Source organism: Miniopterus natalensis, chromosome 17, assembly GCF_054644295.1.
Source record: "Miniopterus natalensis isolate mMinNat1 chromosome 17, mMinNat1.hap1, whole genome shotgun sequence".
Taxonomy (NCBI): domain Eukaryota; kingdom Metazoa; phylum Chordata; class Mammalia; order Chiroptera; family Miniopteridae; genus Miniopterus; species Miniopterus natalensis.
In genome coordinates, this window is record NC_142097.1 from 28586566 (window position 1) to 28599625 (window position 13060).

Genomic DNA, 13060 nt, shown 5'->3' on the forward strand with positions numbered 1-13060 from the left:
TTCTTCCTACGGGAGTGACTTGGCCGTGAGCACCTGGGAGGGCTGGGGCCTGGCCCAGCTTTATGTTCCGGGAGCCTTGCCCGGTGTCTGTCATGGGGCAGGTGTGCAGGAAATGTTTGCTGAATGAATGAATCCATGAACGAGGAAGGGGTTCCCCACACTCTCCCCCTAGCAGGCCAAGCTGAGATCGCCGTCCTTGCCGCATCGCCACGGGAAGCAGAAGCATCAGGCCCAGCTGAGCTCCTCGCGCAGCAGAGGACACGCCCAGGGGAAGTGGCCTGTTAGCATGTTTGTGCCCAGCTTTTAACTTTTGTGAAAGACATTACAGTATTTACCTACTGCTTGAGTCAGAATCCTAGCAGGACCTGGCACCTGAAATTCAAATTCTTTACTCTGCCGATGATGAAACAAACAGAGTCAACATGAGGAAGCTCCTTGCTTATGGACAAAGTCAGGACTCGAGTCCCACTTCAGGCCAATCTTTTTTGTACAGGCTTCTTTCATCTCTTGGTGCGCGCTTTTCACATACGTTTCCCGAAACCTGGCAACTTCGGGGATTTCTGTGGGTGACAGTAGCACCCTTTTCCCTCTTCTCCCTTCAGTGTTGTACTGTTCTCTCTTTTCTGCTTAACGATTCTAGGGACGAAACATCCTGGAAACCCAAGGAAACTGGACAGAGTCCTCTAGATCAGTGGGTCATACGTGAGAATGAAGAGAGAGGCCACCTTGCCTCCAAAGGAAAGGGAGGCCCAGCGACGCAGAGAGGGAGACGGCCCCACCGACCGGCTCTAAGTGCTGAGGTTGGATGTAGACTACCTGGTGAATGCTTTTTCCATCACATAATTGCCAAAGTCCCCAAATATGGCTAGCTGCCATGGTAGACTTTGTCAGCTAATAGAGTGCCCCAGTTCATTACCGATCCGTGGGATGACGATGACCATCTTCATAATAATCATTATTGCCTTAGACAGGCATGGATGACAATGACACTCCAGGGACTTCTGCTCGAAATGAGCTGCTTCTTAGCCAACCCTGACTCTCCAGAGTGGCTTTCTACAGAATTAAAGGATCATGAAGCTGAAAGGGGCCCTTGGAGATCATCAGTTCTGGCTTTCTGCCTTGAGACAGAACTAACCTTTATAGAATAGTTGTTGTATAAGAAATTGAACCAAACTTACTTTTATATGTTATTCTTGTGATAGTATCTCTGTTGAGCATTCGATTAAGAAATGGGTTTGATGAATCAGAAACCTAGGGGAGAAAAGACAATTTTAAGAACTGAGTAGTACTATCCCAGGATAGACATTGCTTCCATGAGTTCACTTGTTCATTCATATTACTTGAGTTCCTACCATATGTCAAACACTATGATGGCTGAAAACCCAGAGATAAAATATACAGAATCTATTCTCCAGAAACCCCAGTCTAGAGAAAGAAGACAGGTGGGTAAATAAGTGGCTACAATATAGTATGAACAGTGCTAGGATAGAGTCTCAGGTGTGATGATATTAGAGGAAGACCACTCGCCTGGGAAATCTGGGGAGCTAAGGCCTGGACTGAGTCTTGAAAGATGGGTGGAAGTTCACAAAGTGTTTTGGTGGTAAAGTGTAGAAACAAGGGAGGGTAAGGAAAAAAATAAGTACAGAGGCTCTGTTCATACATGGATATGGGAGAACTAGCCATGCTCAGGCATGTGCTTCAGTGTAGCTGGGGCTGAGAGGAAGGGGGAAGAATGGGAGGTGAAGCTAGAGGGGTAGGCAGGGGCTAGCTCATGTCAGGCTTTGAAAGTCATGTCAGGGCATTTAAACTTTTTTTCTGGAGGGATGGGGAACCACCAAAGGGTTTTAAGCAGGGGGTTGGGCATAACATGTTAGGAAGGGGATAGTAATGTAGGCAGAGAATGAGGGAGACAGAGTACACAGGACAGAGGTATCAGGAGATGAAAACAAATCTCTAAGAGCAATAGAGAACCTTATTATATAACTGCTCTTTATTGCACAAATTGAATATATCATATACCATGCCATTCAATCATCCATGCATCCATGCATCCATGCATGCATCCATCTAACCATCCATGCACCTATGAATCCATCCATCCATCCATCCACCCACCCACCCACCCATCCATCCATCCATCCATCCATCCATCCATCCATCCATCCATCCATCCATCCATCCATCCATCCATCCATCCAACCATCTACGCATCTGTGCATCCATACATTCAATAGTTACCAAGCACCCATTAGGGGCCAAACATTGTACCAGATGTTTAGGGGTCAGTTGCCATTTTATGCCCATGCCCTTAGTCTCCAAATTCCTTCTTTGGAAGGAAAAGCTAAGGCTCAAGGAACTTAATCTAGGGACCACCATTTGGAGACTGTGCTGTGCCCTCATATAACTGTGGAGACTGTTTTCTTAGACCCCCGTTTTTACTCAGCTTTTTCCGAGGTACCATTGTTCATCCTACTCGCTTCTCTCCTATCTCACTCGGCTCAGCTCTGCTCTGTAATTTATGCCTCAGCTTCTAATCGGATGTTGTGACACATCAACATTTTAAATCTGATTTATTCTGAGGGTTGGAAAAATTGCAGCAGATGATTATTATTATTAGATAAACAACAGGTAATTTTTAGTTTGGAAATAGCACAGACTGTTTATTTTCCCACCATCTGTCTCCTTTCCCACAGCTTCCTGGGTGCGTTGTGTTGAGACACACACCAAGGGGAGCTTGGTGAGTGACAATACTCAGTGGTGTTTGCAAAAACCCACCCACAAACGGAGGAAAGTCCCAAATCAAACACTGCTGTACCCCAGAAGCTTTAGCTCCAAACCCAACTTCTACTTTGTCATCCCTCTTTGGCCATTTAAAGGACAGCCTGAAGCTACCCGTGTGTGCCGATGCACCCAGAGAAAGGAGGAGAGCCAAGATATAATGCTGTGGCAGGTAAAGACTCTGCCATGGCCCGCAGTCGGGTACCTTGGGCTCCTGGTACCCAGTGAGTCTGGGCAACGCTAACGTTGGGACTGGACCCTTTCAAGCTGATTAAAAATAACTGAAGAATTTCCAAAGTGCGCACAGATGATTTGTGGGTTCTAGTGTGTTGGCTGCGTGGGTGAGAGGGTCAAATATGTACGTGGCGTAAGTGAGCTTACGTGGGAAGTTAACGGTGTGTGACTGAGTAGCAGTTACAGCCAAATCTCAGCTCCCTGTGGCCACGGAAGGGTGGGGGACGAGGTTGGGAGGGAGAGAAGTCAAACCCACAGATAAACAAGCCTCTCATTTTTAGCCAACAACGCTAATCCTGCCAGCAGCTCAGCTTTTGGCCAGGGTGACGTGTCTAGGGCTCAGCTGACCTGGATGTGGGGCCTCTCATTTTCTGTTCCTGCCCACCCTGCGGGGAGCTGGGGAGGGGAAGCAGAAAGATCAGAAGGAGGGGAGGCCTAGCAGAGGCTGTGCGCCCTTAGAGGCCAAGGGCTCTGTGCGTCTCGTTTCTATGTTCCAGCGCCTAGCACAGGGCCAGCCTGTGGCCCGCACTCAGTGTTTTGGGGCGAGTGAATGACAAGTCACAGCTGGGATAACTCACCATGGAACATCTGGAAGTTGATTATATTGGACACGATAGAAATGCTGTGGTTTATTTTGAGTTCTAGCCAGAAAGCTTCAGGTTTGCTCAGGGGAAGAACTGAAGCACCCAAGGGTCAAACTGGCCGGAGCAGAGGCCGGAGCTAGTGCCACCCCCTCACTGACCTCAGGGTCCAGGCACAAGTTCCTCCCAGCACCTTGCAGGGGGACGTGCCTCTAGTTTGATATTGAGGAGGTCACCTCCTGGCATGTCAATCACCTTGTGATGTGCCTGCACTTCTAGGATGACGTTCACTGACCCAGGAGCATTGAGCAAAGTGAGGCAAAGTCAGGGCCAGAGGCTGAGGCACCCACCAAAGAACAGGAGGTGCTGGGCAGCCCACGTTGGCCGTGGGAGTCACTCGTGGAAGACCCATCACCAGGAAAGCCAACGGGGAGGTGAGCACCTGGACGTGTGTGACCCAATACTGTGACATCTCTACAGGCTTCACAACAGTGAGTGTGGCCGGGATGGATGCACCAGTTGGTTGTCGATGTCCTAACGGGCTGGTTGATGGATAGAGACTTTGCCCTGTGCTTGTGGGCAGCATGGGGATGGGGGAGATGTGTTTAAATGTCGGTTTCTGTCTTCTTCATCTCAGTCGTTTCCCCACCTCTTTTGGGGAGCGTAGAGTGTGAGTAAGGTCAAGCTAGACCCGGGTTCCTTTCCTGGATGGGCTGCCCCGAGCTGCATGAACTTGGCTGGGATGCCAAACAGTCTCTGACCAGTTCCTCGTCTGCAGGGTAGGGATAGCAATGCCCATACTACAGATTTATTGGGGTAAAATGATAACAACATATGCAGAGTACATATCTTTGTGCCTGGCTCAGGAATCTACAAGGTCTATGAGGATGCCAGGGGGTGTAGAGCAGAGACAGGCAGGACCAGTTTCTTTGGGATGTCACATCGGGTATTACGAAGGCCTAAAATATGCTTCCCTGGCCAGAAGCCCCCTCCTATCTTTGCTAATGACAAGCTAGAGGAAGTTGGGATTGGTGGGCAGGATGTCACAAATGCCCTGACCCAGTGTACAGCTCTGCCTGGACCACCGAGAGGCCTGACCTGACCCAGGTGAGGGAGAGGAATGAGGGGAGGCATGGAGTCTTGAGAGGATTGGGCGGGTGAACTGCCTGATGCAAAGGGTGATGCTTTCAGGGAGCAGGAGGGAATGGTACCTGGGGCGCCCCCATGCCCATTCTGAGCACGGATAATGTCATCACCAGAACTCTGTTCAAACCCCAGCGTGGCAAATGCTGGCTTTCTCTGGATCTTCATTAGATTCCAAGTTCAGGTTGGAGCACCTCCCCTAACGGTCTGGCCAAAACTTCCCAAGGGGTTAGCACAGGGATTGCCAACTTTTGGAAATGCCACGCATTGCTTTTTTTCTCTATTTCCCCCACCCCCAACTGAAAAGACAATTTCTTTTTTTCTTTCTTCCTTTAAATTTGCATACCTGTTTCTCTCTTCACCTGTCAAAAATGTCAACAGTAATTACCTTCTAACAAATTAGAACTGGCTTGGTTGGAGATTTGTTGTCGTTGGTGCCTGCTAGGGAGAGGTGGGGCCTCCCTAGAGTGTCATAAAGTCAGCACTGGTGATCTCTCTGCTTAATTTCCCGCAGGGGATGCTTATGAGGGCCATTGTGGAGACGCTGGAGGGAGCTCTTTAGTGCAGCTCCGGGGAGGGAGGGACATCTCACATTTCCCTTGTGTCTCTTTTTCCAAGGGATGGGCAGGGCTTTAATCCTGTGGGTGTCAGTAAGCCATCCCTTCCCCTCCTATTGCATATTTCTGATTTTTCTTCATGAGGTGGGGCCTGAAGCCTGCCCCTGGATCCAGCACCATTTTTTCCCCCCCTAGGACAGAAGCTGCCTGAATCCTCAGGCCCTGATGCTGTGAAACGGAACGCATGATGTTTGCTCATAAACCTCATGGATGCAAAATCACCACCATGCGGTGTTTCTTGGGCACGCACAGCACCCTCTGCGTTACTTCTAAGATCCAACAGGACTGTAAACAGATATCCTGATTGGGGTGGGAAAGGCAAGAGGAGACGAAGAATAGATACAGGACACTTACTTTTATAAATATAGAAACTACCACCAGTCCGTTTGGGCTCTTTGCAGCTTCTGTGACATTTGTATACAACTCATGGTTGTAGTGGATGAGCTGCACCTGGAGGGTGGAAAAAACAACAGAAAGAACAAGGATCTGGCATTAAAATGTGGGAGGCACAGCACATCCACCCGACACAAGGGTAAACGGTAAAGTATATTGTAGAACAACTGGAAAGACAATCTTGGAACTGAAGGCATTCTGAGATGTGTGTGTGTGTACAATGCGTGTATACATGCACATATACACACATATACAAAATACCCATACATATTTCAAATGTTTTCTGGTAACAATCACGCCCTTCATAAGCTCAGTGCCCATCTGGCTCTGGCTCCACCTCAGGATATTTCCCCTGAAGTGTGTGCAAAGTGAATTTTCCTTATTAGGAGCAGAACTGCCCTGCAGGGGCCGACGGGCGGCACCAACAGCCGCCACGGGCAGCGAGTAAATTCTCCTCAGGCTGCTGGGCGGCCGCTGGGAGAGCTGGGAACTGCTAGGTCCTGATGGTGACAGAGCGGATGGCTTAGGCTCCTGATGCACCGGCTTGCCCAGGTCATCTGACTGTGCAGGACCCAACTTCTTCTCCGTTCAATGAAGATCAGCAGTGTGCCTGTTGAGAGCTTGTGCAACAGCGGTATGGGAAGCAAAAGCAGTCCTGGGATTGCGTTCCAGTAAAATAGGTTTTCCCTCTGTTACCTAATTTTTTAAAGAAACCTCTTCTTAAAAAAAATTGTGAAACACAAGCATACACATATAGTCACACGAATGCCCCACCAATTTTGAGCCACATGACCAATACCCCACCTCAGTGGGACTCAATTATTTTCTCTGAAAAATGGGTATGATTATGTTCCCTGCAGCATTATTCATAATAGTCAAGATACGGAAACAACCTAAGTGTCCACTGAGGGGTGAATAAAGAAGATATACAATAGAATGTTATTCAGCCTTCAAAAGGAGATCCTGCCATTTGCAACAATATGGATGAACTAGGAGAACAGTGTGCTAAGTGAAATAAGCCAGGCACAGAAAGAGAAATACGTACGATCTCACTTAGAATATAAAACAGTCCAAATCACAGAAGCAGAGAATAGAATGGTGGTTGTCAAGGGCTGGGGCAGGGAGAAATGAGATGTTGGTCAAAGCGTACAAGTTCTAGGGATCTCATGCACAGCACGGTGACCACAGTTAACAGTTCTGTATCGTATACTTGAAAGTTGTTAAGAGGATAAATCTTAAATCTTCTCAACACACACACACACACACACACACACACACAAATGGTAACTATGTAGAGGTGATGGATATATTTTTTATCTCAAATATGGCTATTTTCTCACAATGTATACACATATCAAAACATCAAGTTGTAGCCAGGTTGGGCGTGGCTCATCGGTTGAGTGTCGGCCTAGGATTCAGGCGATCGGGGTTTGATTCCCAATCAGGGCACATGCCCGGGTTGTGGGCTTGATCCCCAGTCAGGGGCGTGCAGGAGGCAGCAGATCAATGACTCTCTCATCATTGATGTTTCTGTCTCTCTCTCTCCCTCTCCTTTCCTCTCTTTGAAATCAATAAAGATATATTTAAAAACAAACAAACAAACAAACAAAAACCATCAAGTTGTATACCTTAAATATATACAATTTTTTACTTGAGATGGTCAAAGCCATCTCAATAAAGCTGCTAAAATAAAAAAGGAAAAACATGGAAATGGAATAATTTATAATCCTGATTCTGAATTTGGTTTTTTAAAATTTATAAATAATTTGTGGCTATCTTTCTAAGTCAATGTGTATATAGATCTACCTAAGCCTTTCCAACAGCTGTAGAAGTCTCCATTTGCATGAAAGCCCCATAAGGTACTTAACCATTCTCTCACTAGCTTTCAGGCTGTTTCCACTTTTGTGTGTGTGTGTGTGTTGTAAACAATGTCACAGCAAGCCCAGAATACATCTTTCTGTAACGATGTTAGCATTTTCCACAGGCCGATTTGAGAATCTAATAAGACAGTGTGTGTAAAAGTGATTTGTGACTCTGAAAGTATAAGAGAATGTTCATTATTAGAACAATATCCTGTTTGGATTAAAAAAGGAGGTGAAGTTTTAGAAGTTGATAAAAGTCAATGATCATCAGCAAAGGTGCTTTTTCTTGATCTTTGAGAAAAACCACCTCTAACACAGTGGTTTGTAACCTTCGCTGTGCATCCAGGTCACCTGGGTGCTTTTAAAACCTACCTCTGCCTGTCCCCCCAATTTCGATTTAACTGATTTGGGGGTGGGGATAGGGAATTGGTATTTGTTAAAAGCTCTCCAGCTAGAAGGCAGCTGGAGTGGGCGGCCAGCGCAACACGATCAAAAAGCATCAGTATCCCATCGGGGCCCACTCAGGTGGACGGCACCTTGAATCTTGAGTCAGTAGAGCTGTTCGTAGGAGCACATGCTACTGCTGCTCTTGAAATATCTTATTTGCTTATAGCTTTTTCACTTCTTGTGAGTTTTGCCAATGGGGCAGATGGTCATGCAGCCCCTACTCTGCCATGAGAAGGAACCACGGGCAGGGGCTGGTGAATATGCTCTGCCGGTGCAGGACTCGGGCCAGGCGGGCTTATCAGACTTACGCATATCAATTGCCTCCCTCCCTCCCTTTCTCCCTCCTTCCCTCTTTCCTCCTGCCCCCACACATAGCCAGGACCCTCTGCAGGTGGAAAAGTGTTGCCATGTGAAAGAACCAGGAGCTGTGGGGGATCTGCCACACCTCCCTTCAGTGTTGAGTAAGCTTCTTAGTGAGAATCAAAACACATCCTGCCATCTGCTGAGATCTTCCCACCAGGTGACCTACAGAGCCACCTGGGGATGTGCCAGTGCTTCGAGGCATGCCTTGAAATTTCAGCATGTTCTGAGAACTGCGCCTCGGAGAGTAGGAGGTGGAAGACAATCCAGCGGAGGGATCCTTCTCTCCAACTTACAAGACTGACAAAGGCAGGAAGAAGTCTCCTAGGTGCCCCATGGAGTGGGATTCTGGAGCAGTCAGGGTCTGTGAGGAAGGGGCTGGCAAGTAGAGGGGTGAGGTGTGCTCTGCTCTAAGCTCAAGTTAACATATTTAGAAGTTTGATCTGAAGTCTGGCTCCCTCTTTGTTCCAAGGTAAGTCGGATTCTAATGTCATAAATGTTGGTTTCTATTAGGAGCTGGTTGATGGACTGCCTCTTGTATTAGGTTGAACCATATGAAATTGTCTTTTTGATCTACAAAGACAGTGATTTCATAGAGTTAACACCATCTCAAAATAAAACTATTTTGACTACAGCAATTCCCTGTACCAATCCCCACCTCACCCCCACACATACAAATTAGATGTTACAAAGATGACCTAGTGCTTTGCTACTCAATGTGCGGTGCAGGGACCAGCAATAGCCATAGCATCTGGGAGCTTGTTAGAAATGCAGAATCTCGAGCCCTACCCTGGACCTCCTGAATCCAGATCTGCATTTTATTAATTCCCAGAGATTCAAACACGCATTAGTAGTAGCTGAGAATTACCGTTTTTAGCAGATACTGTTGGCTGAGCCCTATTTTGTCTGACTGCTCACCCTCTTCCAGGTCAGTTTGTCTGGGCGAAGGGGTGTGTGCTGGTAGACAGGCTGAGTCCAGATCATAGGAGCCCTGGAATACGAGCTATAAGCTCTGGGAGGGTTTTGAGCAGGGGATGAGGGAATCAGCATGGGCTGTAAGAGGGAGACGAGAGCAGGGGGAGGCTGGTGGCAGGGAGGGTATAGCTTCAGGTGGTGGCTGTTAAGGCAGAGATACAATCCATAGGACTTGGAAGTTTATAGAAGGTGTATGTGTGTGTGTGGGGGGGGTGAGTGGGCACTGAGTGATTCCCTGGGTCTCAGAACAGCCAGGGCCACCAGAGGACCCAGGAAGCAGCTTGGCAGTGGCCAGACTTCTTGTTCCCACCTGTCAGAACACAACTTTGGCATCAAAGGCAAGAGGGAGAGATGCCTGAGGACTTGGGCTAGTTCAAGCACCAACAGCAGGGCTTAACTGTGAAAAAGCCCTGCTTCCCCCCACCTGCCTTCCAGGTCTTTCGTTGGGGCAACCACACTGCCTGTAGCTGGTGCATTTGTTCCTCCCCAGCCAGGCCGAGTGGTGCCAATCCAATGCCTACAAGCCACTCACAATGCGCACGGGTGTGGGTGGGCCTGGGGAAGGAGGTCGCTGCTTGTCCTGCTAGTCATTTGGGCTTGGGGAGCAGCCACATACAGAAGCTAGGAAGAGAGTCTCAGATTGGCAGGTGGGTTCTAAAAGGGATGTCTGTGGATTACTTCTTGCCAGTTATAGGCAATATTTAAAAATCCAAACCTTCCAAACTCATAATTTTGAATGATTTGGGTAAGCACTAAGCTCTGGTTTAAATGATCCCCAACTTGGGGGGCTTACGCGAAGTAATCAGAGTGTTTGACATGAAATAGCAGATCAGTCAGTGAAAGTTTGACCTTCTGAGCAGGTGCACATGGCAACTAAGACCACAGGGAGAAAGACAATGTGGAAATTGTTTACGGAAGCAAACTCTTTGGGAGCTCATGAAGACACTCTGATTAAATACCAAGTTTAGCTATTTCATTAAAGAGACACCCCAAGGACTTCTGCTACTCTAGTCGGAATTACCATGTGAAAGAGCTAAACCTGGGTTACTGGGAATTATTTTATCATCTTGACTCTATTAATTTAGATGGGTGTCCTAAAGAAGCTTTCTGGAAATGCAAGACTGAGAAATGGCTGTCTTAGAGGAAGAAATATGATATTGTTGGTCTTTTTCATGGTGCTCAGACGTGGTGGACGCCATGATCCATGTCATTCTCTGTATCAAAGTTCTCCGTGACCTGATGTGACTCTATATTGCGTGGCGCTAGCTCAAACCCTGTGTTCTCATCTAGGACACACTGCCTCACCCCAATCCTTTATCTCTATTTTGAATAAACATCTCAAGGGCAGGGATCTCCATCATCATATCCCCAGGATCTGTCATGGGACTTGGCTTAAAGGAGATGTTGGCACGTGTTTGCTGAATGAATCCTACTTCTGCATTCATCATCTTCATTCTAGCAGGGGCCTTAGAGAAAACCCAGGCCAGCCAATTCTTTTAAAAATGAAAGAACTGGGATCAGAGAGGGGCTCTGTCTTGCCCAAGATCATGTAGTCATTCCTACATGCATTCATTCAACAAGTGTTTACTGAGCAACTACTAAGTGAGGGAGAGTGGTCTGATTTGAAGTCAAACATGGAGGCAGGACCAGACCACCCCTTAGCGGGCTCAGCTAGGGGGTCTAAATTCCATTCTAGGGGTGATGAAGAATTGTGTTTGTGCCTAGAATTCTCTTAGGGTCAAAAGCAAAGCTTCCTCTGTGTCCCAGAACTGAAGTGAGGAGCCTGACAAAGTAACCCAGCTTTCAAGTTAAAAGACAAGTGCTCACCTTTACCAAATAGGCCAACCTGATGCAAACAAGTTCCCACCTCGACAGCCAACTGTTCTTGTCACCGGTTAGGCTGGGAGCAGCCTCTGGTGCGAAGGTCTCAGCGTTTTCACTCCGTGGCAGTGAGGTGGCTCCCGGTGCGTGCCAGGTTGCTGCTCACTCACCCCTCACCCCTCGGCGGGGAGAGCAGCTGTGTTTTCAGACCTGATGTACACACCTTGGGTTGTCTTTCTCAGCAGGATGCTCCCTTAGCTGAAGCCCCTTACTGAGCCTGAGAAAGCAGTCTTGTATCAGAGGGCCACACGTGGCATTTGGAGTGACAATGCCACCACCTTACTCACCCCTGCTTAAACACCTCAGTGGCTTCCCATTGCCTTTAAGACAGAGACCGAACCTGAGCACAAGCCTTGTGTGACCCTGGACTTTTCCAACCAAGTTTCCTTTTACTGTGTGCTCCGGCCACAGTGGCCTTCTTTCAGTCTCCCTTACACACCAAGCTTCCTCCTTCCCTAGAGCCCACACCGTGGCCTCCGATTAGAACACCCTCCCCTCTCCTCTGTGCCTGACTTTTACTTATGAACGCCTTTAGATCCGAGCTCAAGGATCACCTCCTTGGGAGAGATCCCCATAACCCACTCTCAGAGTATCCTGTGCCTTTCCTCTTTGAAACGAATCACAGTTTTATTTCAACATTTATTGTGTGACTGATTAATGTTCATCACTTTCACTACCCTTTAAGCTTCATCCAGGCAAAAACTGTTTCTGACTGGTCGCCAAGATGTCCCCAATACCCAGCACAGTACCTGGCACATATTAGCAGTAGCAAGGAGGAAATCATTGTTAAATAAACAAATGAGGCCATACCGGTTGTCCATAATAAAACAAAATGCAATGTTCTGAGCAACGGGGAGAGTAAGGTGCTTGGCTGAGCTGGTAAGGGAACAGCCTGGAATCCTAAAGGGTATCTCTAACGGGAACCCAGCAACGAAATGTCACGCTGAGCTACGTGGACTGCAAAGCCTGGCTTCACCACTGAGTGCCTTGGGCAAGGCAGCCTCTCATCTCTAAATAGGAAAATAATACTAACTACTCCATAGACTTGTGGGGACGAATTTATGAGACAGAATATGTAAAGCATTCAGCCCAGGGACTGGCACGTAGTAATCACTCAGCTATTAGCTGCCACTGTTTTTCTTGTCTATAATTATTCTATAAGCAGCAGAGAACAGAGACTTCAGGGCCTATAGAAATAAGGGTTAGGTATATGCAGGCCCCTGTCCCGGGTCCTCACTCTGAGTCTATTCTCCCAAAGAAATTTGAGGAAGGCATTACCTCTTCATAACCTGGATACTTCTCCACTTTAGCTTGTCCTGTTCAGACATGTATGTTCTAGGCACAGGATGAGGTGAGAGCTTTCAGGGGGAAACACATCCTCAGTGGGTCATACTATAATTCCGAGGGCAGCAGGCTTTCCTGTAAGGAGTCAGAGTCAGTACTTTCAGCTGGGTGGGCTCTCTGCATGGTCTCACTGCTGCTCAGTCCGCTTGGGTATGAAAGCAGCCATAGACAATATTGAAAAGAATGGGTGTGGTTGGCTTCCAATAAAACTTTATTTACAAAAATAGTCTAGCTTACATTTGAGAGATGAATAAAAAAATAAAAAACCTTCAGGGGCATTCCTTTCCCAGAACGTGCTCTAAAGCGAATGGAAGAAGCACACGTTGAAAGAATCTAAGAATCAGCCTCTCCGCTTGGTTTAAATGATAGTGATTACCATTTCACATTTCTACAGCCCTTTCCACTTTTCAAGGCATATTTAACTCAAGGGAGTTTAATTCCAGTC

General features: G+C 47.4%; 1 protein-coding gene across 1 annotated transcript in view; it reads right to left on the bottom strand.

Moving 5' to 3' along the window:
- The window catches only part of CA10 (carbonic anhydrase 10 (inactive)), a 316120-nt gene that overhangs the window by 14334 nt on the left and 288726 nt on the right, over positions 1 to 13060 (bottom strand). The window contains exons 5-6 of the mRNA XM_016203365.2: positions 5708 to 5803; positions 1179 to 1251 (exon numbers count right to left, since the gene is read on the bottom strand). Coding sequence (XP_016058851.1) covers positions 1179 to 1251; positions 5708 to 5803 — 169 coding nt within the window. The remainder of the gene's footprint in view (positions 1 to 1178; positions 1252 to 5707; positions 5804 to 13060) is intronic.